The sequence below is a fragment of the Lepisosteus platostomus genome, chromosome 1 (assembly GCF_059453375.1).
Source record: "Lepisosteus platostomus isolate fLepPlt1 chromosome 1, fLepPlt1.hap1, whole genome shotgun sequence".
NCBI lineage: Eukaryota > Metazoa > Chordata > Actinopteri > Semionotiformes > Lepisosteidae > Lepisosteus > Lepisosteus platostomus.
In genome coordinates, this window is record NC_142611.1 from 67,958,020 (window position 1) to 67,982,216 (window position 24,197).

Below are 24,197 nucleotides of genomic sequence, written 5' to 3' on the forward strand. Positions count from 1 at the left end.
CAATCGCAATGTCCAAAGATAATCTGCGAAACTATTTTAGGCGAAATTGTGGTTGGGAAAAAAGTGTTTTTATTTGCTTTTTAAATAAATCGTTTAACAAGACAGGCGTTCTAATTAGTCTGGCGTACTACGCCTCCGGGATGGGCTCCAGGCTGCTGAGTCTCATAAGGAAAAAACCGGTTTCTGATCACGGATGGGTGGGCATCGCTAAACAGTCAACAGGCTGGTCAGCTCAGATGAATGAATTGCATGATATAACTATTGCCTTGACAAAAGCACACACAGACATTAAATCATTGAAGTCTGCACCATGGTAATTTTATTTTAGAACTAAGAAATACCACGTTTTACCATACTAGATCTACCCACAGCAGTGTCATTGCGTACCTTACAGTAAAGCTCAATATTTTGGTATTTTTATGTCGCAAGCTATATTTAACATTTTCCCCATGATTCATTGCAGTCTTTACAACAACAACAACCACGTCCTTCATTTTACAGTATGTAGCTCCACTATCTCAAGATGCCTGAGCATATCCACCATATTTATTACAGGGCTTTCTCATCTGGTCGTTAATACTGATCATATTAAACAGCTCCAGTGTCAGTACTCAATTGCAAGGGACTGGCGCCGTGCTACTGCAAACCTGATTCACTGACTGCGTCCACCCGAAATGAGCACGCCCACCGCCAAACAAAACCGGTTCCAGAACTGCGATGCGCTGTGCTTTCTGTCACCGGACACATTTTTGTCATAACATCGATGTTGTACACGGTATATTTATTTTAAGATTTCAGATCCCAGTGAGCAAGAACTCTACGTGTAGACGCTAAATCGAATCTGTTGCTAGGAGTTTAAAACGCTTGCATGTCACGGGTCTTAAAATCTTAAGCAACAACCTTCATTGTTTGCGAATACATTACCAAGCTTTTAACCGGCTACATTTAAGCCTCGCCTGGGCTCTTTCTGCTTTCCGCTGGCTGCGCTTTATAAGTGCTTTTACTGGGCGTCAGTAGGGCCCCCGACAAGCCATTAACTCCCGTTAGGGAGTCGCGCAGTTCAACAAGGACATCTGTAGCCTATTCAAGGAGAAGGCAGGGCTGAATTATCTACACCCGACGGGTCTGAACAGCCGTTTTCGACGAGACTAACAGCCGACTTTAACTCCCCCGTAGCCTGTGAGACGTCAGCTGACACCCTCCTTCGGTCCAGAAAACAAAGAATAATTGGTTTACGCTTTAGGTGTTTCTAAATTTACGTTAAGTAACAACACCCACTGCCAACTTTTTTTAGAAGTCCACTTCAGACCTATTGAATTCCAGTTTCTCCGAGCAGCTACGTACAGCGCATGTTAAGGGTTAAGAGTGTACGACTTCATACTTTATAAATACATTATAAAGTCTTTATGAAGACTTTATAATGTCTTTATAAAGTCTTTATAAAGACTTTGACTTAATGTCAAAGTGTTGACATTTAAGTGTTGAAAAATTGAAAAACATGCTGTCGCGCGTCGAAATCCCTGTTGTACCCTTAGACGAGGGGCAAAAGGTATTGGTTATCACCTGAGGTCCCAGGTTAGATCAAGGGTCCAAGGAACAGGACAAACCGTGCTTTTTGCTAACCCTCTTGGCTCGGTGGATGAGTCAGAGGGTGCTGTGGCAACTTCCAGCACTATTTCAAGCGTAAGCCGCAGGTGCCAATCAGATGTGCGTTTTTAGTTTTAAACCCAGGGTATTACTACACAGCGAAGAGTAGGGTCGAGGTCATCTGAGGTTTGTCTCCTGATCTCAATTTGCGCCTCCGCGGTGTTGTTATGTCTGGGGATAGATAACATGTTTTGCTTATAGCTTACCCTAAAATAATTAACAATAATTAACAGTATTTCTGCTGATCGTCGTTGTTTTTGCTGACCACACATCGAATTTCCTCTGCGTCGGGAAGGGCTCTTGCTGAAGCTCACAGAACATTCCTCTCGGAAAAACGTCATCCGAAACTATTACCAGTGCGCTGAATTGGAAGATGAACCTGACGGAGTAGGTGGTACATATGAGTTAGAGTGTATTAGGACCTTTTTTTTTCTCTCCGTTTTAGAGAGTTTTTTGTGCTGTGACGTAGCTACAGTCGCTGTTTTTCGCGAGCCTGAGACTTTGCTCCGCTCTCGTGATCACTATCACTCCTTCTCCGGTGGGGTAAAAAAAAGGCAAAATACGAATTATAATCGTAAATGATCGCTGGTCTATTTGCGCTAGGAAGTGCAAAACGCAAGACCATTGGCTAACCTGTAATTAATAAAGCCACCGCCTCCCTTCTAAGGTTTTTAACCTGTTGTTGGTGGCCGTGCCTCAGGGACAGTGGTTGCGTTAGCCCACCTCGCTCCTGGGCTCGGCTGGGCGTTTCTGAGCGACAGCTCTCGAGAGGCGCCGGGCAGCCACCTGTCGTGCGCTCGCAGCAGCTGCGCGCTCTCCCGAGCTAGATAAGCGCTCGGACACGGGCGCTCCGCCGCAGTTTTTTTTTTTCTGTAACCCCTGGGCTCTGCTGAGTGAGAGCGGCGAGTCTGGAGATGCACTGTTTCAGGCTCCTCAGGGCGACCCACGCCGGAGTCAGGGACGTACTGGTCAGGGATGTTTTTCCAAAAGGGGCCGGGGCGCCGGGGATCTGCCGCGGCTCCTCGTTCCGGCGGCGAAGACCGGGGAGGCAGTTCTGCACGGGCTCGGCGTCACACCTGCAGCAGAACGCTGTGGACCGGGACCACGCGCCCTGGCAGCGGTAAGTTCAGGCGTGGGGCTCCGGACAGCACAACGGGGAGAGGCGACTGAGCGCTATCCCGATAATGCTTAGGATTTTTTTATTTATTACATTTCGTGTTCAGTACAACACATCGCTCGTGTATATCCTGTACACACATACTGTTCTATGACGCAGTTCATATTGAGCAATAGGAAATGTGGATGATTACGTCTCACAATAATGCAGGTGTGCTATACACCGGTTCGGCGCCTCGTCGCGTGGGATTTTTTCTATTTCCATTCCCGAAAAATAGGCGAATACGTGACGTATTATCTGTAGATACATAGTAACATGTAGACATCTGTCCACGTTACCGGTACCTGTTCGACTTCGGGCCAGCAGACAGAATGTGTGCGCGCGGCTGTGCCAGAAAGTTCTGTCTGCTCAGCCGGAGGCGCGCGGGGACAGGGGATTCGTTCACTATCCCTGTACCTATATTAAACGCCAATACTGTATGTATATATATGTCAGTTTTTCAGTTTAACTTCTTAGATGGGAAATATTTTTGCCCTGAACCAAGCATGAACATGACGTGCATTGATTATTATACCGAATAAAACTTCCGAGATCTCGATGTTCTTTATTTTGTACCACGACGTTACATTATATAAAACTCTAATATATACAGTTATTCAGTATTTAATTAAAGGTGACGTCGGGTGTGTTAGTGAAGATCCCGAAATAGCGGAATAGTTTATATCAGACTCGACACTGGCAGGGCACGGGTGCTGTAACACCAGCTTCTCCCATCTGTATAACGCGGGGATAGATGAGCGCAATTTTCACAATGCAAGCTTTGAATATCGCAAAGGCCTCCGGACCTCGTCGGTGCTCAGAAAGTATTTTATTTCTAAAAGGTTATGAAGCAGGTTTCCCTGTCTCTCTGGAGGTCTCGTTACCGAACACCAGGTTTGTCTCTTCTCTAATAAGATTTGTCTCTTCCCTTCTAAATAAGCTGCGTTAATAAAGTCAATGAACTCTCCACTGACGATCTCCGTCTTGAATCAGCTTTTGAATTTGAATTTGCGACGACGAATTATATCTTCTTTGCACTTGTATTCAAATGCCTGCATTGGTACCTGGTGATATAATCCTACCAGCATATCAAAAGTGTAATTATTTGGTGATAGGCTAGTACTTTACCATTGTACCAGAGTCTGCATTATTTTGATAACTATTTTATCCTTTTATTGTATTGATTCTGTGAAAGAGTTAGTCTCCCTTGTCTGCCTGTCCATCACAGGGCAGGAACACTGACACGCACACACGCACACCAGGGTCAGTTTTCGCAGAAGCCAATTAAACTACCAGCGTGTCTCTGGACTGCAGGAGAAAGCCGGAGCACCCTGAGGAAACCCATCCAAACACTGGAAGCACATACAAACTCCACACAGACAGCACCCCAGAAAATGAACCCAGGGCCCAGCGCTGCGAGGCAGCACTGCGTTACCTGGCTGCCCACATAAGTAACTTAACATCTCCAAATTACGAGGAGAAAAAAAACACACAGAGGCTAGCCAGTCTGGCTGTTATTTCACCTCCTAGTTCAGTTATGGATTTAATTAAGTAAAGACCTCAGCCAGCATGTCCACCAGCAGGTGTGGGGTCCCGAGTCCCAGGGTTTGGAACTGCAGTGCCATCCACATAAATAATAATAAGAAGAATTCTAGCAGTTCAGGGTCAACATTAAGATGTGTCTGCTTCATGCTGTAAAAAAGTGACCTGGTTTCTTTTCACAGTGGGTCTGTGGGTTGTTTGCTGTTGCTGTCTTCAGCAATACTGACTATACCTCCACTAGTTTCCTAACCGCTGGGTTGGACCCAGAGCCTAACCAGCCAGCTACAGGCTCAATGGGATACACTATGGATAGGACACCAGTCCATCACAGAAATACCATGTATTCAGTAAATAGCAAATATACTGACAGCAACAGGTCAAAGCATTAATTTTCAACGTGTAGATGAGCAGATACCCTGCTGATAAAAGACAAACACCTCTGGTATTTGTCTTCACGCAGGATTGCAGGATTGCTGAACTGGCTGCAGCTAAGACAACAATTGCCTTATCTGGAGAACAAACAGGAGAGCAGCAGATTCTGCCTGTTCAGGGAAACAAGCAGCATTCTCGTAACTCAACTGACAGAAGAACCTAAGAAAGGTTGCAAACAGATACCGGTCTCAGCAGATCATATCTCCACCTAAAAGGCACAGAGAACGAATGATTGATGTCTTTAACCAAATAGATTTCCATCTGCGTACAGCTGGATTTTTTACTTGACAATTGGCGTGAAGTCATTTCACATCAAATGTACAGCCTTGGCAGTATCTTGGGATCTGAACTCACAGCCTTCCAGTTTCAAGCCCAGAACCCTGACCACTGCTCCACACCTGCTGCCCTGTACAGCTACAGTCATGTGACACCAAGAGCACTAGGGAAGAACGCTGAAGTGACATCATGATACTGTGAGTATCATTCCCAGAGCGGCACGGGGAGTTTATACAAAGACCGTAGAGGAGCACCAGCTCTGTGATATCTGCAGAGCTGTACAAATGAAATCCAACCACCAACCAGAATGATCTGTGTCTGTTTGAACTCTCCAACTCTCAAAGGGAAGGCTTTGGCTGGGCTGTAGGGCAGGCAGATCATGCAATATCTGGGGCACAGGAGTGGTTTCTATTGTTAGATACACAAGTGAAGTGGAAAGACACCAGCCAGGTGGTTTTGATATAAACCAAATGCATTCCAGGATCTCATTGTCTGCGGTCATTGATGCTGATAAGGGGCCAGGAATGCCAGTTATCTGGTTAATCCAAAATTGGCTTAGTGTATCGGCTCTTACACTGACATAACCCCCTCCTTCCATTAATAATCCATCCTGGGGCCTATCCCATCAAGCAATGGGCAGTTTTCCCGGAAGCCAATTAACCTAACAGTATGTCTTTGGACTACAGGAGGAAAGCCACACAAACATGAGGAGAGCATACAAACTCCACACAGACAGTACCCCAGGTCGGGAACCGAACCCAGACCTGCAGTACTGAAAGGCAGCAGTGGTAACCACGGCACCACCATGGCATCCCCTTCAATAATCATTCTTCATCTTCTTATAACCCTGCTGAAAGGCAGACTCTCTGCCTGCTCGCTGCTCTGAGCCCTGTTCCCAAACCATTCATCCTGGCTTATATGATACCAAGTGCTACACAAATCCACATCAGCAGGGAACACAGCGGCTCTTTGTTCCGGATAGGTGATCGGAAGGAAAGAGTCATTCTTGAAGTTGTATCAGTGGTCCTTTCATGGCTGTTTTCCCAGAGTTTTGTCTCTGTCTCATGTTTGTCTACCAGGTCCTGTACTGAAATTGTGATACCTTATAAAAGGCACCAGGTCCGTCATCCCTTCCAGTGCTGGTACCTGAGCCAGGATGCTCTGCACCTGTGAGCACTATTAGATCCTTCTATTCTACAGAACAGAGTACAGCCATTCTGTGCAATATATGGACAATGCTAAGAATGGCACTCGCAAACACACATGTAATACTTTTCGACAGCAGGACACATCAGCAAGGCTCTGAGGTCTTTAAGGACAGTGAAACCGTGTCCAGAAAGAGACATTGGTTTTTAAAAGAGGAGTCAGTATTGTTTATGGTTTCTAATAACACAGCCTGTTCAATCCCAGATGTCTGTTCTTTAAAAAAGGCACTTACGATCCCTCGGTATGGTAGATGCATGACTTGAACTCACGAGTTTGCATTTTTGTTTCACTCCCAATGTGTCTGTGTGCTTAAAATAATAAAGAAATCATAAACTGCCGGTATGTAAAATCGAGGCTGACTCAGCCAGGTGTGCAGGAGTCGTGTCACGGGAAGCTCCAGCTGGTTCACTTTTCCTGTGATTTTCCTAGATAGTTACTCGTTTTTTCACGTTGTTGTGCCCTGCAGGGGTGCTTCAAAGAAGGGCCAGTTCCTGGGGCTGGAGGATCTGCTGTTCTACACCATCACGGAGGGGGAGGAGCAGATCCCCGTGGCACGCTTCATCGCCGTGAGTTCTCACGCATGGGCCCAGATCTGATTATCTCCGCCGCACACACTTGCACATTCCCAGGTTCAGCAGTCCTGGCTTGGAAAAACAAGGGTGGGGGGGCTGATCAACTGGTGTCCGTCCATAAAATCAGCAAGGCGGCAGCAGAGCAGAAAATAGTAAACGTGAACGTTTGTTTTTTTTAATTCCCTAGGGGTGCTGGGTTGAAAACAAAAAAAGCAATCAACAGGTTGTTCTGAGATGCCTGCCTGTTTAACTACGTGTGAAACTACGTGTGAAGACAACAGGAAGTGGTGCAGCTGAGAAAAAAAGGGAAATGAGAATGAGAAAAGGCTGCCCCCTCCCCCATCTCAGCCCTCCTGGGCCAGGGTTAGAGAGCCCATTTTGTGAACGTTAGTCTCCTCAGCAACTTTGTAGGTGGACAGATGTCCAGCCAGCATCTCATTTGTACACAAGCCAATACTGGTGCACAAAGACACTAATGCAGGAAGCACTGGTGCAGGCCCACCATGATAGAAAGACTGTCACGCACTTGCAGACTTATCATTATGATGTTCCCCACTGGTCCCCAATCTTTCAAATGAAAAGAGATGTGGTTACCACATGCCAGCATCTCAGTCAGGTCTCCACGCAGCGGGGCAGGCTGAGTACCTGAAAGTGCCAGTACTCCGTCATATGAGTGAAAGACACCCCAGGTCATATCACTGGACTGTCAGGAGGTTGTACAAATACTGGTAGTATACAACAGCTCAGTGTCCCAGACCAGGCCCTAGACTTACGTTCTCTGGGACAGAGAAGGGTTTAATCCATGCGGATCCATGGAGTTCATCCATGACACAGGCTGTGTGACAAGTTGCATCACTCAGATTTCAATGATGATGTTGTAAGAACGACATTAACAACAAACAGACTGCCCCCCCCCTCCCACAGCAAGACAAGAACTTCCTCCTAGGGGTGTCACAGCCAGTCAGGGGAAGGGAGCCTCTCTGATTGGCTGGCTGAGCCAATGACTAAGCAAGCCACATGAAAACACACACACACATACCCTGCACTCTATTAAAAGCAAGATCTGACATTTGCTGGGCAGTCAGCCGTCTCACTTGTGTCTAGAACCGTGTAGAACGAGTAGATTGCTTTTGCCCTTCTCAGCAGTATTGAGTTTTTATAGGCAGACAAAGTTCACGGAGGCTCATGACAAATTCCAAAGAAGGAGTTCTGAGTTTTCTGGGAATTGTTTGGCTATCAGGGCAGTCCTTGACACAAGCTGCCAACCTTATGGCAGTGCCCAGGCATGAAGGAGGACAGGTGGACCATGCTTAATGTCTGACAGTCTACAGTCACCTACCTTCTGGGTTGACACTGTCACAGGACTAGAAGTATTGGATAATGTACGATTACATCATAGTTTTTTGGAATCCAAGCAAATCGGTTCCTGTTAGTTTAAATAATGCCAGGTCAAGGTTTTACAACCCTCTCATATTAAAATCCTTAATATCATTAGTTGCAATGGGTTTTGTCATATCTCATGTCTGTAAATTTCAGATTTAGAAATGATTCATGATCACGCTAACGTATCTTAGTGGAGAATGACATTCTGAGCAGGCCAGCTCTGAAACAGCAGACTGAATGGAAAAGCTGACTAAAGGTCGCTTCGATGTGAAATGCTACAAGGCACCTGTGCCAGTGTCTGCCTGTTCTGATTCCATGAAACCTTGGGCACTTTGCAGTTTGAGCTCCAGCTGTGTTTGATGTTTGGACAGGCGCTGAAGAGCAGGGGTCTGTGGACCTCTGACCCCCGCCTGCGGGATTGCATGGATCTCCTGCGGCAGTCCGTCCAGGACACAGTGGGGGGGTCCATGATGGACAGGGAGCTCTTCCGCAAGTGAGTCTGGGATCCACACCTCCACTGTCTGTCAGCCCAGCCCTCTCCCTCTTTCCTTTCATCCCCTCCTGTCTCCATCTCCAACCTTTGCCAAGTTCCTGTGTTTCTCTCATTCCCCCCTCCCCAGCTCTGGCCACTTTCCTCTGCTTACCTTATTCTCCATCTCTTCTCTGTTTCTCATTCTCCCTCTTCCTCTCTCTCACAGTCCTGACCGACACCATTCATTCTCCCTCTTCCTCTCTGCTTGCCCCCATCCAGTAAAGACACAGAGAGCGATGTTCTCCGCTCCTCTCTGCATGACTTCAAAAACACTGGACGTGTATAGCTTCTCCCTGGCTCTGATCATTCTGAGACGGATGAAAACAGAACTCTCTTTGCAAGTCTTTCTGATTCAGCTTCATTTTATAATTTAGATGCCGGACTGGAGCTTTGGTCCATGGAATACACCAGAAATCCGAGTTGGAATGACACTATCCGTCCAGGAGGGGAAATGTGTTGTGGGTTATGCAACTTTAGACAGTGATGATATGTGAGATTCCTCAATGGAAGAGCTATATTTAGTTTCTTGTAGTGAGGGAGGGGCGCGTGGTGGGAGGAGGAGGGCATGTTGGGTGACAGTTTCGGAGAGAGCAGTTTGACAGATAACAGCTGCAGCTTCCAGAAAGAGGCGGCTTCTTTTCTGTTTATCCACTCGTGACTCGAGGCTGTTTTGTCTTGATTTCAAGATGTGTCCTGGTGCCCTGCTTCTGCTGTGAGTCTTAATCTTAGGAGGGCGACTTGTTGTCATATCTGTTCACAACACAAGTAGAAGGGAAGGGAACATGCTCTCCAGGCTTGATCCTGGGCATCTGCGTGGCAGTAGCTCTTAACAGTGCCCACACACTGAAGGCTAAATAAGGAGCTCTGCTCTGGGAGACCAGTGCGAGCTATTATCCCACGTGGGTATTATCATGGCATCTGGGAGTCTGTTTTGGAACATTTGCCCAGTAGTGAGAGAATGTGCATTCCTCTTGCTTGTCCACCCACTAATCATACCAGCATACATCTCCTGCACTCACTGGGTGAACATTTTCCATGTGTTTTTGAGCGTGTGTAGCACTATATCAGGAGTGTGTGTGTGTGCCAGTGAGTGCCAGCATGCACATCTGTTTATGCCATTTTACAACTGTGTGCTTGTGTGTCTGGTGTCAAAAAGCTAGTCTGAATGCAAGGGACCGGATTTCGCAAGTAGTAGCTCAACATATATTTTAAATGATATAAAAACTACTTCATCATAAAATAGTCTCAACAGATTTCTTGTGTATCAGTGGAAAATACCCAAAGGCTTTTTTCCAAGACTTTAGCAGATTAAGAGTTTAGCACAAACTTGTGTGTAGTGTAGAAGTGTATTTAATACCAATATTAGGAAACACTTCTTTACACAAAGCGTTGTGGGAGTGTGGAACAAGCTGCACAGCCATGTTGTGGAAGCCAGCGTCTTGGTTTCCTTCAAGAAATGGCTGGATGAGACCCTTGGATCACGTACTTAGATTAATTGAATGACCTTCTCCCATTTCAAACGTTTCTAATGTCCTAATGTACTTAAGATGAGCCATTGGAGGAATGCTGTTGCATTTTGTTTTTTAGAGATTTAAAACTTTAGGCGGGTAGTTCCATCCCCACAGTGAAACTCAACACACATCATGGCTCTGTCTTACAGGTGTGTGGGCAGTAACATCGTTCTGCTGACCCAGGCCTTCAGGAATAAGTTTGTCATTCCTGACTTCGAATCCTTCACCGCCCACATCAACCAGCTCTACCGCAACGCCCAGGCACAGACCATAGGGAAGGTGTGATTCCTGTCCGTTTCCACCTCACTCTGCTTCCCAGACTGCCAAACCCAAAACTCCCTCAGACAGGCACAGACTGTTGTGCCCTACAGACCCCCACAGGACCAAAGTCCATCCAGACCTGCCAATCATCATCCACAACTTATACATGCCATTTTCTCACACCTCCACACAGAGCCCTGTCCCTTCCTCTGACCTCTGGCTCCTGGCCATAATCAGGCGGATGGGGAAGTCTGCCACACACATGCTCTCACACCAGCGCACACACGCCTGCCACTCACGTGCACATAGGCCAGCACACACACTCACACGCCTGCCACACAGATGCACACACAACAGTCGCACTCGCACACGTGCACATATGCCAGCCACACGCACTCACACGCCTGCCACACACATGCACACACAACAGTCGCACTAGCACACGTGCACACGAGCCAGCCCATGTATACACACACACACTGGCCACACGCTCGCACACGTGCACGCACGCCAGCCATGCAATGTCCATCATGCCCGCTGTCCAGCCCACGGCCCCTAGCTGCACTGCCGGCCTGTGTCCTGCCTCAGCCTCACTTCCGGCCCCCTGTGCGTCTGTCCCTGCAGGTTGCCGACTACATTCCACAGCTGGCCAAGTTCAGCCCTGACCTGTGGGGGGTCTCTCTGTGCACAGTGGACGGACAGAGGTGAGAACCGGCTGTGTGTTGCGTGTGCCTGCTGCGGTTTCAAAGCGCCACCTCTTCCCTCGCTGCCCTGATTCTGGGTGCACTGTCCGTGCTGCTCTGTCCCCTAGAGCACAGCCCAGGTCAGAGCGTTTTTACTGCATTGCAGGGCTGCATCTTTCACTGAAACCAGCTTCCTGGAATCCCTCAAGAAACGGCTGGATGGGAGAACAAAAGTGTAGGATGTTTCTTGCGCTTCTGAGCTTTTGTTCATTGGGAAATTGTTTCTTTACGATCTTTGGAGGATGGACACATCTTCCTCTTATTGTACCGTTTTCTGCTCTTGCCACTTCCTGTACTTGATCTCCCCCTCCCTCCCCCTCCTGAGTGTTCCTCTCTCTTGTGGTCTCTCGCAGGCACTCTGTGGGCGACACCAAGGTGCCGTTCTGCCTGCAGTCCTGCGTGAAGCCCCTGGAGTACGCCATTGCGCTGCACGAGGCGGGCACGGAGCGCGTGCACAGATACGTGGGCAAGGAGCCTAGCGGGCTAAAGTTCAACAAGCTGTTCCTCAATGAGGAAGGTCAGTCTTCTCCGCCTTTTTGCTGTGGATGTTTCTAAAATCTGTGGTCCTAGAGCGGTGGTCAGGGGAACAGAACAGTGTAGCATGCTGGGTAAGTCTCTGGACTCATAATTGATAGGCTGTGGGCTTGAGCCCTTATAGCAGACGCTGCTGTTGTACCCTGAGTGAGTCTGTCTGGATGGGGCCCATCCATGGGCACATGTTCCCACTGAAAGGTGAATGGCCACCACCTGGACATTCTATCCATCCCTCAGGACATCTTCAACAGAAGCACTATTTGCAATAATACAAATATGATGATTGTGTAAATTAATATTTTTTTATGCCTCATATGGTTTTACAAGGCTTACCCAGTCAAACAGGCTTATTAATTTCCACTTCCTTATTTCCTTCATACCCTGACTAGTTTGCTTCATCATTAAAGTAGAGACTTCATTTAAGTAAATTAACAAAAAAAAAAGGATACTAGAAACATCACAGAGGGGTCACCTAGACCTTCTGAAACGAGACCCTGAAGCAGATAAGGCCTGGCATGTGGTCATCCACAGCATGAGCAATGCAGATGAGCAGGGTTCCTCACAATTTTTTCAACAGTCCACCCAGTTTCTCTGACATTGCTGTCATTGCTGAAAACAAGTACAAACATCAAACAGCAGTCATTCATTTCATAGAGTCACATACCCATGAAACAATCCAGCTCATGCACCCTGCACCCCTCATTCCAGGAACTGCTTCTGTGCCCCCATCACTGGCACAGCTTGGTGTGTGGGCATTCAGCAGCCCTGGTGCCCATCTGCACACTGAAGGGAATGGACGAGCAGCACATCCCCACAGAGTGCTGTAACTGGGATGTGTGGGTGCACTCAAGTCAGAAGAACTGGTACAACAAGGTGACAAGGTCTCACAACCTGTGATGAACAAAACTTGTCCTCTTCTGGGATTGCGGTCTGAGAGGCATCTCCCACATCTCACACACCGTCCTCTCCACACACAAACCTAGGCTGTGGAGGTTCATAGGGGATAATGTCACTGAGTGAATATATCAGGGTCAGGCTTTTCCACACAGTGTTAAGGCAGCTGTATCTAACTGTCGTTTGGCCATGCTCTCCATTTTTTTCTTTCAGATAAGCCCCACAACCCAATGGTGAACGCAGGCGCAATTGTCATCAGCTCTCTTATCAAGGTAAAGATGACCCAGTGAGCGAGACAGCTTGAACTGTAGATTTGTATGCTTGCGCATGACACCTCCATCGCATGTCAGCTGGCACTGAGCAAACAGCCGTCCCACACTGCTGTGTGGGACTGACAGATCCAGCCAGGTCCACAACCCTGTGGAGATAAGTGGTGCGTCACAAGCATGACGCTGCCCAGAGCAGCAGTGCTCAGCACCTCAGCCTCTCCGATCAGCAACAAGAGCTCTTCCATCAGCCAGTGCTAAGAGGAATATTTCACAGAGGAATATTTCTCTTTTGCACAAAAGTGCTAGGGGTCTGCACTCAGCCCCATTGTCAATATGTAACTGACAATGCACCAGCCCTCTGCAGCAAAAGAGCAGCCTCCTGCTGCAGGAGACTTGGACACTCTCTGGGGTCCTGGGGAGTCTCAGCCCCGTGTCAGAGGGAGGGCAAGGCCTACAGCCCATAGGCCTCGGTTCCAGCTGGGGACTGTGCCACCTGGGAATCCTGCATCAAAGCAGTCCCCTTTCATGTAAGCCATCACTGGCACTGCTTGGTGTTTGAGCACCAAGTGTCACCGGCGCAGTCACGGAGGTATTTCTTGGTGGGTTTTAGTTACAGGGTTAAGGGGTAGGGCTGGAATATGTACTGTGTTCAGAACACTGCAGGACTTCTATTCTGAATGACTGCAGGGGTTTATTGATACGTGCAGACACACCTTGCATCTTCAAAGGTCTACAATTTGCAACAACTATGTCAGCCATGAGCAGGATGGTGTTGTGGCAGGAGCTGCACATGCTGGTGTCCCACTGGCTGATCAGGACCTGATCGCCCAGCCCCTGGACAGCGCCTCCCAATGAGCTGTTTTTCTGTTACAGTAACCTCTGCCACACTCCTCTTTCTGTTTTTTCCATTGACTTTTTTATTTGTTGCGCACTGACCTTGGCCTCAGCAAGGGGCAGGTATGGGGGGGGCTGGAGATTGGGGCAGAGGCAGGGATGAAGAAAGAGTGAGAGAGGGCATGGGAGGGGTAAAACACAAGGATGAGAGAAAGAGAGCAGGAGTGGTGCAGAAATGCAGGGAGAGAGAGAACAAGCAGCTCAGAAAAGGAGGAGGGAGAAGGCAGGAAGAAGGGGAGAGAGTGGAGAGGACAGAGCTGGCACACACATCTTTTCCTCAGACCTGTCCCATGAGTCTTAGCGGTTACAAAGCCCACGCTTGTCCGGAGCCACTAGATGCAGGAAAGCGAATCCTCCTCCCAAATCCCAGCATGAAGCACCCATGACGAAAGGCTGTCACATCGCATAAATACCCCTACACCCCCAGGACACAGGCCTGTGCTGCTGCAGCCAGACTGCCGAGACACTCAGCCACGCTCTCCAAGGGGGGCAATGGTGACAGTTGGATGAGCGGAAGGACTGGTGGACAGTGCCTGACACGATGGCAGTCCGTGACCAGGCTTGCTGTTTGCTGGTGGGCTTCATCTTTCCACACCGTTTCAGTCAGCACCTTGACCAGCTCAGGGGATAAGAGGGCAAACAGCAGAAGGGTTCCTTCTGCGCTGAACCGAAAGAGCGAAATCGCAGTGTGCTGGCTGCAAAGCCTGCTTCAGTCATGTGGCTGCTGTGTTCTTCTGACATTACACATGATCACCAGAAAGGGAAAACCCCAAAACGGCAGCGTTAAAATCTGAAATGTAATAACCCTCTTAAATCTTTTGGTTTAAAGCTGACTTGCATTTCCTAACTTCAGCTACACCATGGGCAGGGGCTTGTCCTTTAGAAAGACTTCATAGCTGGCAGAGAACTTAAGCAAGACTGATACCTTATCCATGGAATCTCCATGCACTGAGCTCAGTGTCCCTAGTTTATTCCGGTTACTCCTTCAGCTTCCATCCAGAATTTAAGAACTGGGTTCTAATGCTTTAGCAGTTAACTCACCCATTACCCTGCTGCTGAATCTGTAATGGGGACTGTAATGCCCCCTTATGGCCCCCTTCACATTGCACTATTTTGAACAGTTGTATAAAAATGAAATGCTTTCCCTAGCTCAATTATAATAATAATTAATAATAATAATTGCTTACACTTATATAGTGCTTTTCTGGACACTCCACTCAAAGCGCTTTACAGGTAATGGGGACTCCCCTCCACCACCACCAGTGTGCAGCCCCACCTGGATGATGCGACAGCAGCCATAGTACGCCAGAACGGTCACCACACACCAGCTCTCAGTGGGGAGCAGAGCAGAGTAATGAAGCCAGTTCATAGATTAATTAAGACAATTAAAGGGGAACTGCAAGGCTATTTCTATATTTTGGGATTACAATGAATCAGCATTGATGAGTGCATTTCAAACCACAGTGAAAGCAAAATGTTCACAGAAGCTTGTGAAATCTACAATTTACATCACAAAATAAATTACATTTCCAGGTACTGTATGTGCAGCGCCATATTCTGTGATTCATTGTTAGGTGATGTGTTGTGGCCTCATGACATTGCAACCAAGCGGGCTAGTGAATCCATCTCTTTTAATCCAATAGAAATATTGCTCTCAATTTCAAGACGGTTTTACTGATAAATGGAACTCTCCATGCAGATCACATTGGAAACTTTCTGCAGTGAAATATCTGCTGCACAACCAGTCCTTAATTCGCTCGTACATCACATGACATTAGTCATTACAGCGATTAGCGAGCAGGAAGGGCCACGTCACAATTGGTGGGAATTCTCGCTCTTGCCCGTGATGAGACTACAAGTGTATGCGACAACATGGTGACCCGCAGTACTTTCACAAAGTTCACGATGTTGCGCTTAATTAGACATTTGTGAACTTTTTTCTAGACTGTCAATGAATTTATTTTGTTACCGAGATTTAATAATCGGTTTGAGAAACTGGGATTGCGGTTTCCCTTTAAATAGTTATAAATGTGAAGAGTAAGATACAAATGAGTGATTCTGTCTCTGTTCTACTTTTTCTCCGCAGCCTGGCTCGAACAAGGCTGAGAAGTTTGACTGCGTGAGTAATCTCCATGCTCGTTTCAGCATTAGTATCGCAGCAGCTCAGGCTAGCTTGCTCTTGCGCCTGAGGGCCTGACTGTTGTCCTCTCTCAGGTGATGGAGTTCCTCATGAAGATGGCGGGCAGAGAGTTCGTGGGCTTCAGCAACGCCACGTAAGTGCCACTTCCTGGCTGGTCTAGGGGAATGGCTTTAAAATGCAGCCTCCAGCAATGCCTTGTGAGGCCAGAGACAGGCCACTATGGCAATCCCAGTGCGCAGTCCCAGTAGAACTGAATACAATGATAGTAGGGTGGCACAGCGGTATGGCCCTGGGTTCAGTTCCTGGAGAGCTGTCTGTGTGGAGTTTGCGTGTTCTCCCTGTGTTCACGTGGGTTTGCTCCATGTGCTCTGCTTTCCCCCTCCACAGTCCAAAGACATACTGGTAGGTTTACTGGGAAAATTGGCCTGGGTACAAGTGCATGCGTCTGCCTTGCCGTGGACTGGCATCCTGTCCAGGGTGTACCCCGTCTTGCGCGTGGTGCTTGCTGGGACAAGCTCCAGCTCCCATGCAACACTGTATTGCAGGCAGAAAAAGGATGGATGGTCAATGATAACTAGGATTACTGACTTATATAAATGAACTAAAATGGTTCATTGTAATTAGTTGGGGTGTTTAATTAGCTCTACTTTGTCTATGCTGCCAAGATACAGATCGAGAGCGCACTATTTGAAAGGGAGTTTTGCATTTAGATCTGGAATGACAAGATACAGTAAAGACCTGAGGTAAAGTTTCAAAAAATTCCCCTTTATACTATTAGTATTAAACAGTGTTTTTTCTCAGCAAAGGATTCATTGATGACTTTACCTTCTAGTTTTTCTTAAGCTAAATCCTCCGTGGAAGTAGCATTAAGTTCAGACGGCATAAAACAGTGAATAGTCTTATTTAAAGGATTTTATTGACTGAAAAGCCACCAATGCATTTGGCCTCCACTGGAACTAATCCAGTATCAATGAATGTGGTTTGCAGGTTCCAGTCGGAAAAGGAGACAGGCGACAGGAATTTTGCGATAGGATATTACCTCAAGGAAAAAAAAGTAAGTGTTCTGGGAAAGGACTGAGGCTTCACAGCCTTCATGACTCACTGCTGCCATCTGCTGTTCGGGCCTAGGAAAAGAAAGGCAAAATGTGTTCTCTGTGGTGTTCTGACCGTTATTGAGCAACACCAGGCACACGCTGGCTCGATCTTATTGCCTTAGCATGGGATTTTGAAACAGTGGCTGCCAGGCTCTCGGGCTAACGTAATCCCATTTTTTCTGATGAATTTCCCCTCGGACCAACAAACATCCATTAATACCCAAGCTGCCACAGATGTTAGTCCAAAATATTTCACTAAAAAATCACCAGCCTCCCTATGCCGCACTCTAACTCCCATCTCCCCCCACTCTTTGTGTAGTGCTTCCCAAGTGGAGTGGATATGATTGCTGCGCTGGACTTCTACTTCCAGGTCAGTTTCCTGCTCCTTGTCCCTACACTCCTGTCCCTTCACATACCACGCTCATAGCCCCTGATTAAAATACTTTGCTGTCAGTGAATTATCATGCTCTTTTCAAACTTTACCCTGTTCTGTGATAGCTTAGTCTCTGTATTTGCAATTAGTTTTATCCACCATGCAGTCAAGGCCAAGTTTCCCTGCTGCATTGCTCAAGTTAAACTGTTCGCACCTTACACAGAACTCATGAATGAATCCACTCCTTTAGTTGTCACCCGAGTGCCATTGTGCTGAGTGATTGGTCTTTGGGTCTAATTCATGATGTCTCCCTTCCAGCCTGGCAGTGAAATATAACAAGATCTAACATGTTGGCTCCTGCCTACAAGCCTGCAGTTTGCAAGGCTTCTACTTCTCAAACTAGTAAGACAAAAGCAACTGTACTGTAGGAGGCGGGGATCTCTCACGCAGACAGTGTTTGTCCTGTTTCTGTCTAGATTTAAATATTTAAATTCTATGGGGATGTCGGTTTACTTCAAACATCAATAGGGAAGCCCTGGGATTAACTCATCTTTAAATTGCTGCGCACTTGGGCTGGACTGTGGTGTGCTAGATTGTGCTGTACTAGACTGTACAGTGCTGTGCTGGACTGTGCTGTACTAGACTGTGCAGTGCTAACTGTGTGTAACTGTATTGGACTGTGCTGTACCAGACTGTACAGTGCTGTGCTGGACTGTGTACCTCTGTGCTGGACTAGACTGTAGTGTGCTGGGCTGGACTGTGTAGCTCTGTGCTGTACTAGACTGTACAGTGCTATACCATGCTGTGTAGCTCTGTGCTGGACTGTGCTGTACTAGACTGTACAGTGCTGGGCTGGACTGTGCTGTACCAGACTGTGCAGTCTAGTGAAACATGCAGCTCTTTCCCCAGCTCTGCTCCATCGAGGTGACGTGTGAGTCTGGCAGCGTGATGGCAGCCACACTGGCCAACGGGGGCATCTGTCCAATCACAGGCGAGCGGGTCCTCAGCGCAGAGGCGGTGCGCAACACTCTGAGCCTCATGCATTCCTGTGGCATGTACGACTTCTCAGGGCAGTTTGCCTTTCACGTGAGTGACCCCCATAACTACCCCCCGACCTTAACCCCCATCATCCCCATAACCAGCTCCCTGACCTTGGCCCTCATCATATCCCCTAAACTAACCCCCTGACCCTAACCCCCATCAGACCCCCAAAACTAACCGCCTGACCTTAACATCCATCAGACATTGACCCATTAGGCACTGTAGGCACAGTGTCTAGGGCCTACGAACGTTTTAGGGCCTACAAAGGAGGGAAACACTAGTGCCGAACAAAAAACGAGCTGAAACAACATGCGCTATCTATCTAGTTACTACTAGACGTATCGAAGTGATGGTTGCTCGACACACTCGATCAAACATGTGGTTTAGCATTAGAATAGTTTAAGGTGCATCGTGTCAATTGATGTAATTCAATTGGCATTTACCCCTCTTTTTGCACATTTCAGAGTGAAAGTGCCTAGGGCCTACAAACACCAAAATCCGGCCCAGCCATCGGACCCCCAACACTAAGCCCCCGATACTAACCCCCATCAGATCCCCAAAACTGTCAACACACTTGCATGTACTGTATTTGACTTTGGGTACATAGTAGTGGTTCCTGTACCAAAAAAAAAACCCAGCGACGTGGTCCTGTTGTTTCTCAGGTGGGCCTTCCTGCGAAGTCGGGGGTCTCCGGGGCTGTTCTGCTGGTGGTGCCCAACGTTATGGGCCTGATGTGCTGGTCACCACCACTGGACAAGGTGGGCAACAGTGTCCGGGGAATCCACTTCTGCCAGGTAAGCACATCCCTACTATGAGCACAACCACCTGACCGCTCCCGTCTACTGTGGTGGAAGATTTGGTACTTATCTAGAAACAAAATACCAGCCATCTCTTTTTGCATCTCAGTTTCCCTATTTGACTTCTGCAGTTGTCTTTTTTTTTTTCCAAATTAAAATTATGCACACCTGCTTGTCCAGAGAATGACTTTCTGAACTGCACCTCTGCCAAGACAGAAACTGGTGTGTGATCGTATTTCTTTTGATGCCTTCATAAAATGGGTGCAACATCTGGCAACATCTGTAGAGCCTACACACATCCCTACAGCTGTCCACGCATTACTCAGGACCTTTCAGAAACACTCCTAGAAAAAGTCAAAGTTCTGAGTGACCTCTGCTACAATGCATACTAAAGGTTGCCTCACCTATGCTGCAACACGTACCAAAGGCTGTCTAGTACATATTACGTGTACTGTACTTAAGGTCGTGTGACTTTTGCTGCAATGCCAGCTAAAGGTCACATGAGCTTTAGTATGTACCAGACAACCTCTGCTGCATGCCAGCGGTCATGTGATCTTTGCTCTGACGTGTTAAAGGTCATGTGACCTTTGCTGCAGTGTGTACTAAGGGTCATGTGATCACTGCTCCGTTCTTAAGATCACATGACCCTTGCAGGGCGCTGTGACGCTTTCTAAAGGTCACATGACCTCTGCCATGTCCCAGAGGTCTCTGAAAAGGAGAATGAGTGTCAGCACAGCTGTTCCGCTAGGAGTCGGCCGCGGTTCTGTGAGAGAACACCTGACGCTCTTCCACAGTCACAGCGTTGCAGGTGTCACTGCGATTCGCTGTCTCCCTTAGGAGCTGGTGTCCTTATTCAACTTCCACAACTACGACAACCTGAGACACTTCGCCAAGAAGCTGGACCCCCGGAGGGAGCCGGGAGACGTGCGGGTACGAGGGCAAGAAGGGGCGGCTGGGGAAGGGGTGTCAGACGCTGTGGTGAGGGAGATCACATGCGCACCCCAACAAGGCTACCGAACCTGGAGCTCATTTCAAATTTACCCTTCACTGAGAGACAGACATCTGTTGTGTGGGACACCTCTGGAATAACTGACTGACAGGGACAGCCTCGGCAAAAAGAGCCCTTCTGGCCTGTGTGGAAACATCCGTGTAGAGGATCTGATACACATACAGTACCTACATAGTCATAGCAGACAGGAGAGGGAGCAGGGCTGCACTTAGATTCTAGAAGCACCCTGAAGGAAGAGCATTGAGGAAGATGCACTCCGGAAGATGGGCTTTTTTAGAACAAATTCAAACTCATTTCACACCTTCGCTGAACTGCGCTGTGACCTCTTGCACCACCCCCCCCCCACCACAATAGGTCGATCCTTTTCGGGCTTTGTGAGCTGGTGGCTGTTGAGCAAGGCGAACTCATGATGCAGGACAGAGATGAAGTTAATATTAACTCCCCGTGCCGTCTGTACACATTCAAGGTCACAATTCTGAAAGAGGGATCGAGGGCTCTGGTGTTGGCCTGTGTTCAAGAGCCAGTAGTGTGCAAAAAATAACGTGAACTTGAGAGTGTTGCAGGGGGAAACCCAGCTTTGTAAGGATTAACCAATAGAAAATGAGCAGCTGTCCTTTGGCATATTACTGGATTCTGGTTTTACTGCCTTGAAAGGTCACTAACCCCACCTGTAGTGATTAGGTTTACATTTGACCTCCAACTTTAGACAACAAAAAAGATCATCTTAAGACAGAAGTGTCCCCAAATCCAAGACGCTGAATTCCACAGACTGTACCCCCTCTCTCGCAGGCAGTGGTCGGCCAGTGTCAGAGTCAGCTTCAGGCCTGGTACCATGCAGCCAAGCACATTAAGGCAGGTCTGGCATAGTGCCTGACAGACGGCCCAGCAAGAGAAGGACTAGGATTTTAATCGTCTCTCAAGCTGAGTTTTTATTTCTCCTTCTCTTCAGAACAAATCAGTGGTCAACCTACTCTTTGCTGCCTACAGTGGAGATGTCTCTGCTCTAAGAAGGTAGGCAATTATTAATCATTTTATTTATTTGGCCAATGCTTTTATCGAAAGACATTTAAATTTGTACCCATTTATACTGCTGGGTATTTTACTAGAGCGATTCAGGTCTGGAGAGAAGCACTCTCCCTTCTCCCCGGCAGGTTTGCCCTCTCCGCCACGAACATGGAGCAGAAGGACTACGACTCCCGTACAGCCCTGCACGTGGCTGCCGCTGAGGGTGAGTTTACCTGGACAGGCATTTCCTTCTACACCGGCTGCCCCTCCCACAGACGGCTGGGGTCTGGGGGGGGGGGATCAGGACGGCTGGCCAACCTCTTTCCCTGCCCCACCTCCACCCAGACGCAGGCCAGTTGCTGACCCACCGCGGCCAGGGCAGGACCTCGCAGAGGAATAGAAGAACACAGGCCAAGAACACATGCTAAAAACCTCGCTCGTACATGACTGAACGGCAATCAGCTGGCGTGTCCCGCGTCCCCCCTCAGTTACTACCCAGCCTGTCTCTCTCCGCAGGTCACGTGGAGGTGGTGCTGTTCCTCACCGACACCTGCAAGGTCAACCCCTTCGTCAAGGACAGGTAACCACAAGGACCTCCCCTGACTCCTCCACCCCGCTGTGAGACGCGAGGGAACGCAGACTGTCACAGGCAGTCTTGCAGTTAACACGCTCCCTTTGAGCTGAGGTCTGAGGTCTGAGGTCCTTTAAAATAATAATTCCTTACCCTTTTCTGGAGATTCCACTCAAAGCGCTTTACAGTTAATGCGGACTCCCCTCCACCACCACCAGTATATAGTCACCACCTGGATGAGGCAGCCAGAGTGCACCAGTACCCCTACCACACACCAGCTATCACTGGGGAGGAGAACAGAGACATGAAGCCAGTTCATAGATGGGGATTACTAGGAGGCCATAATTGGTAAAGATCAAAGAGAAATTTGTCCAGGACATCAGGGTAACTAACCTCTTTTAAAGAAACAACCTGAGATTTTTAATGACCACAGAGAGATGACCAGGACCTCTGTTTTACATTTCATCTGAAGGATGACACCTTTTTAGACTATAGTGTCCCTGTCACTGTACTGGGGCATTAGGGACCCACATAGAACGCAGGGTGAGCACCCCCTACTGGCCCCATGAACACCTCTTCCAGCAGCAACGTTAGTTTTTCCCAGGAGGTCTCCCATCCTGATACTGACCGGGCTCACATCTGCTGAGCTTCAGTGGGCTGCCAGTTGCGAACTGCCGCTGGCACATCACTTAAAGCAGAGCTCAAGGCTTTTTAAAGGTCCCTTTTCCTTTTGAAAAGCTTAATAATGACCCTCTCTCCACCCCCCTTCTCAGATGGGGCAACATCCCGCTGGACGACGCAGTGCAGTTTGGGCACGAGGCCGTGGTGAAGGTCCTGAAAGAGTACCAGCAGCACTACTCCCCACGAGAGCCCAACTCCGAAGCTGAGGACCGGGGCAAGCTGGAGACGCTGGAGGGCATGGTGTGAGCGGGCCCGGGCCCGGGAAGGGCTGTGCCAGTCCACCCCCCCACCCCACCCCAACCTCTCTTCCTTTCCTAGCTCCCGGTTCCGATCGTGCACAGCAGGTCCAATCGCACAGGCCCAAGTCACGTGGCCGCAGCTGGAGTGGGGTACGCTGGCAGCACCAGGCCCAGACCCGAGAGGCAGAGCCAGCCGGGCCAGGAATGACCCAACCCCTCCCCGCTCCTTCCGGAAGCACATAGAGAACTACAATCGCTAAGAAAATATAAACCGCTGGCACACTTGTACAGTTACGAAGCCTGATTTTTCTATTTATTTTTCTAACCAGAACGCTATACTATAGGTGTGATATATTCCTCGTGTATATTTATATTCATATATAAAAGATGTTGAGATATGAAAGTGCCTTGTAAATTCAGCTTAATATTCTATTCCAATTAACACAAGCCCATTCTAGTGCACCCAGCTGTTTGAGTGTAAATATACTGTTCCATTGATCTGCACTTAGATTGGGGCTAGATGCGCAATACCCTAGCTAAAGGGTTGAGGCAACACAGAAAAGTGTTCATGTAAAATGTAAGCAGCTCAGGGCAGCCGTGAGGCTAGCAGACAGGAGATTCTTTCTTCACCAACTGTCCCTTTTTCAGAAGGGATAGGAGTGTGACTGGTTGTTGCTGTATTTCTCTCAGAAGTCTGCAATATCTCCTTCAACTAAAGAGCAGACAGAGATGTGTCTAATTTACTTCTACAACTCTTCAACCCAAGACAATAGGACAATAGGAAGACAAGGTGTAGGTTCAGGTGTAGGGTGCACAGGTGTAGGAATCTATCATGTTCAAAATGTGCAATTTTCACCAAAATGAAGCTGAATACTGCTACAAATAAACTGCAGAAAATGCAAAATAACAGCAACATAGTGATCAATTGTCACCTCACACCAACTGCTTTATCAGTATCAGCACTGGTTTTTAAACATCACATGCACAAATAGGAATATTTCTCTATGGATTTCAAATTCAATGGTGATTGTATTGTACATACTGTTCTAATATAAATAAATATGAGCAATATGAAAGCGTTTTGCATGCATTCTTCCATCTTCCATCACAGATTAGTAAAGGGGAGTTTACAGTGGTTAAATAATGAGCATAGCATCTGCACTTTTACAGAGCTGGAATAACTGCACTGGTTTGCAGAGTATTTAAGGTGTTTTAAATAAAAGAACACTGCCCTTAGTCTTAAGATGCAGGTTTACTTTAAGACAGTAATACCCTGTCCTACAAACTGCTGTGTGTCTTGAATTTAAGTCATACAATAAGCAAATGAAGAAATTGGACAGTGGATATGAAACACTATTCTGTGGTCTGAGGATCCAGTGATGTTAAACTATAACC

At 47.8% G+C, this 24,197-nt stretch overlaps 1 protein-coding gene and 2 long non-coding RNA genes across 6 annotated transcripts; 1 reads left to right on the forward strand and 2 right to left on the reverse strand.

Moving 5' to 3' along the window:
• Positions 1-1,694: 1,694 nt before the first annotated feature.
• LOC148678565 (glutaminase kidney isoform, mitochondrial-like) lies at positions 1,695-23,878 on the forward strand. 4 transcript variants are annotated; one of them, XM_088634047.1, is made up of 19 exons: positions 1,695-2,767; positions 6,133-6,222; positions 6,726-6,825; positions 8,586-8,707; positions 10,407-10,536; positions 11,143-11,222; positions 11,615-11,778; positions 12,903-12,961; positions 15,939-15,971; positions 16,067-16,125; positions 16,980-17,046; positions 17,406-17,456; positions 18,369-18,545; positions 19,163-19,294; positions 20,135-20,227; positions 21,256-21,317; positions 21,413-21,534; positions 21,828-21,891; positions 22,656-23,878. In XM_088634047.1, exons 1-19 carry the CDS (start codon positions 2,562-2,564, stop codon positions 22,807-22,809), a joined length of 1,965 nt encoding a protein of 654 aa, XP_088490173.1. In that variant the 5' UTR covers positions 1,695-2,561; the 3' UTR covers positions 22,810-23,878. The 4 variants fall into 4 exon arrangements, with proteins under 4 accessions (XP_088490173.1, XP_088490182.1, XP_088490190.1 ...); XM_088634056.1 differs by having other exon boundaries at positions 1,698-2,767; positions 21,458-21,534; XM_088634071.1 differs by lacking the exon at positions 1,695-2,767 and adding an exon at positions 5,228-5,250.
• On the reverse strand, positions 5,010-9,704 carry LOC148678566 (uncharacterized). Its single transcript, XR_015939368.1, has 2 exons — positions 8,859-9,704; positions 5,010-7,124 (listed from the first exon to the last, which is right to left on the reverse strand). It is a non-coding gene; the product is annotated as an uncharacterized LOC148678566 (long non-coding RNA).
• LOC148678567 (uncharacterized) lies at positions 16,892-18,371 on the reverse strand. The gene is made up of 2 exons (XR_015939367.1): positions 18,074-18,371; positions 16,892-18,037 (listed from the first exon to the last, which is right to left on the reverse strand). It is a non-coding gene; the product is annotated as an uncharacterized LOC148678567 (long non-coding RNA).
• Positions 23,879-24,197: the final 319 nt, after the last annotated feature.

Excerpts from the sequence above, each read along its gene's own strand:
- LOC148678565 (XM_088634047.1), top strand. The coding sequence starts at position 2,562 with ATGCACTGTTTCAGGCTCCTCAGGGCGACCCACGCCGGAGTCAGGGAC. Across the intron at positions 6,826-8,585 it reads CCGTGGCACGCTTCATCGCC|GCGCTGAAGAGCAGGGGTCT; the intron begins GTGAGTTCTCAC and ends ATGTTTGGACAG. Across the intron at positions 10,537-11,142 it reads AGGCACAGACCATAGGGAAG|GTTGCCGACTACATTCCACA; the intron begins GTGTGATTCCTG and ends CTGTCCCTGCAG.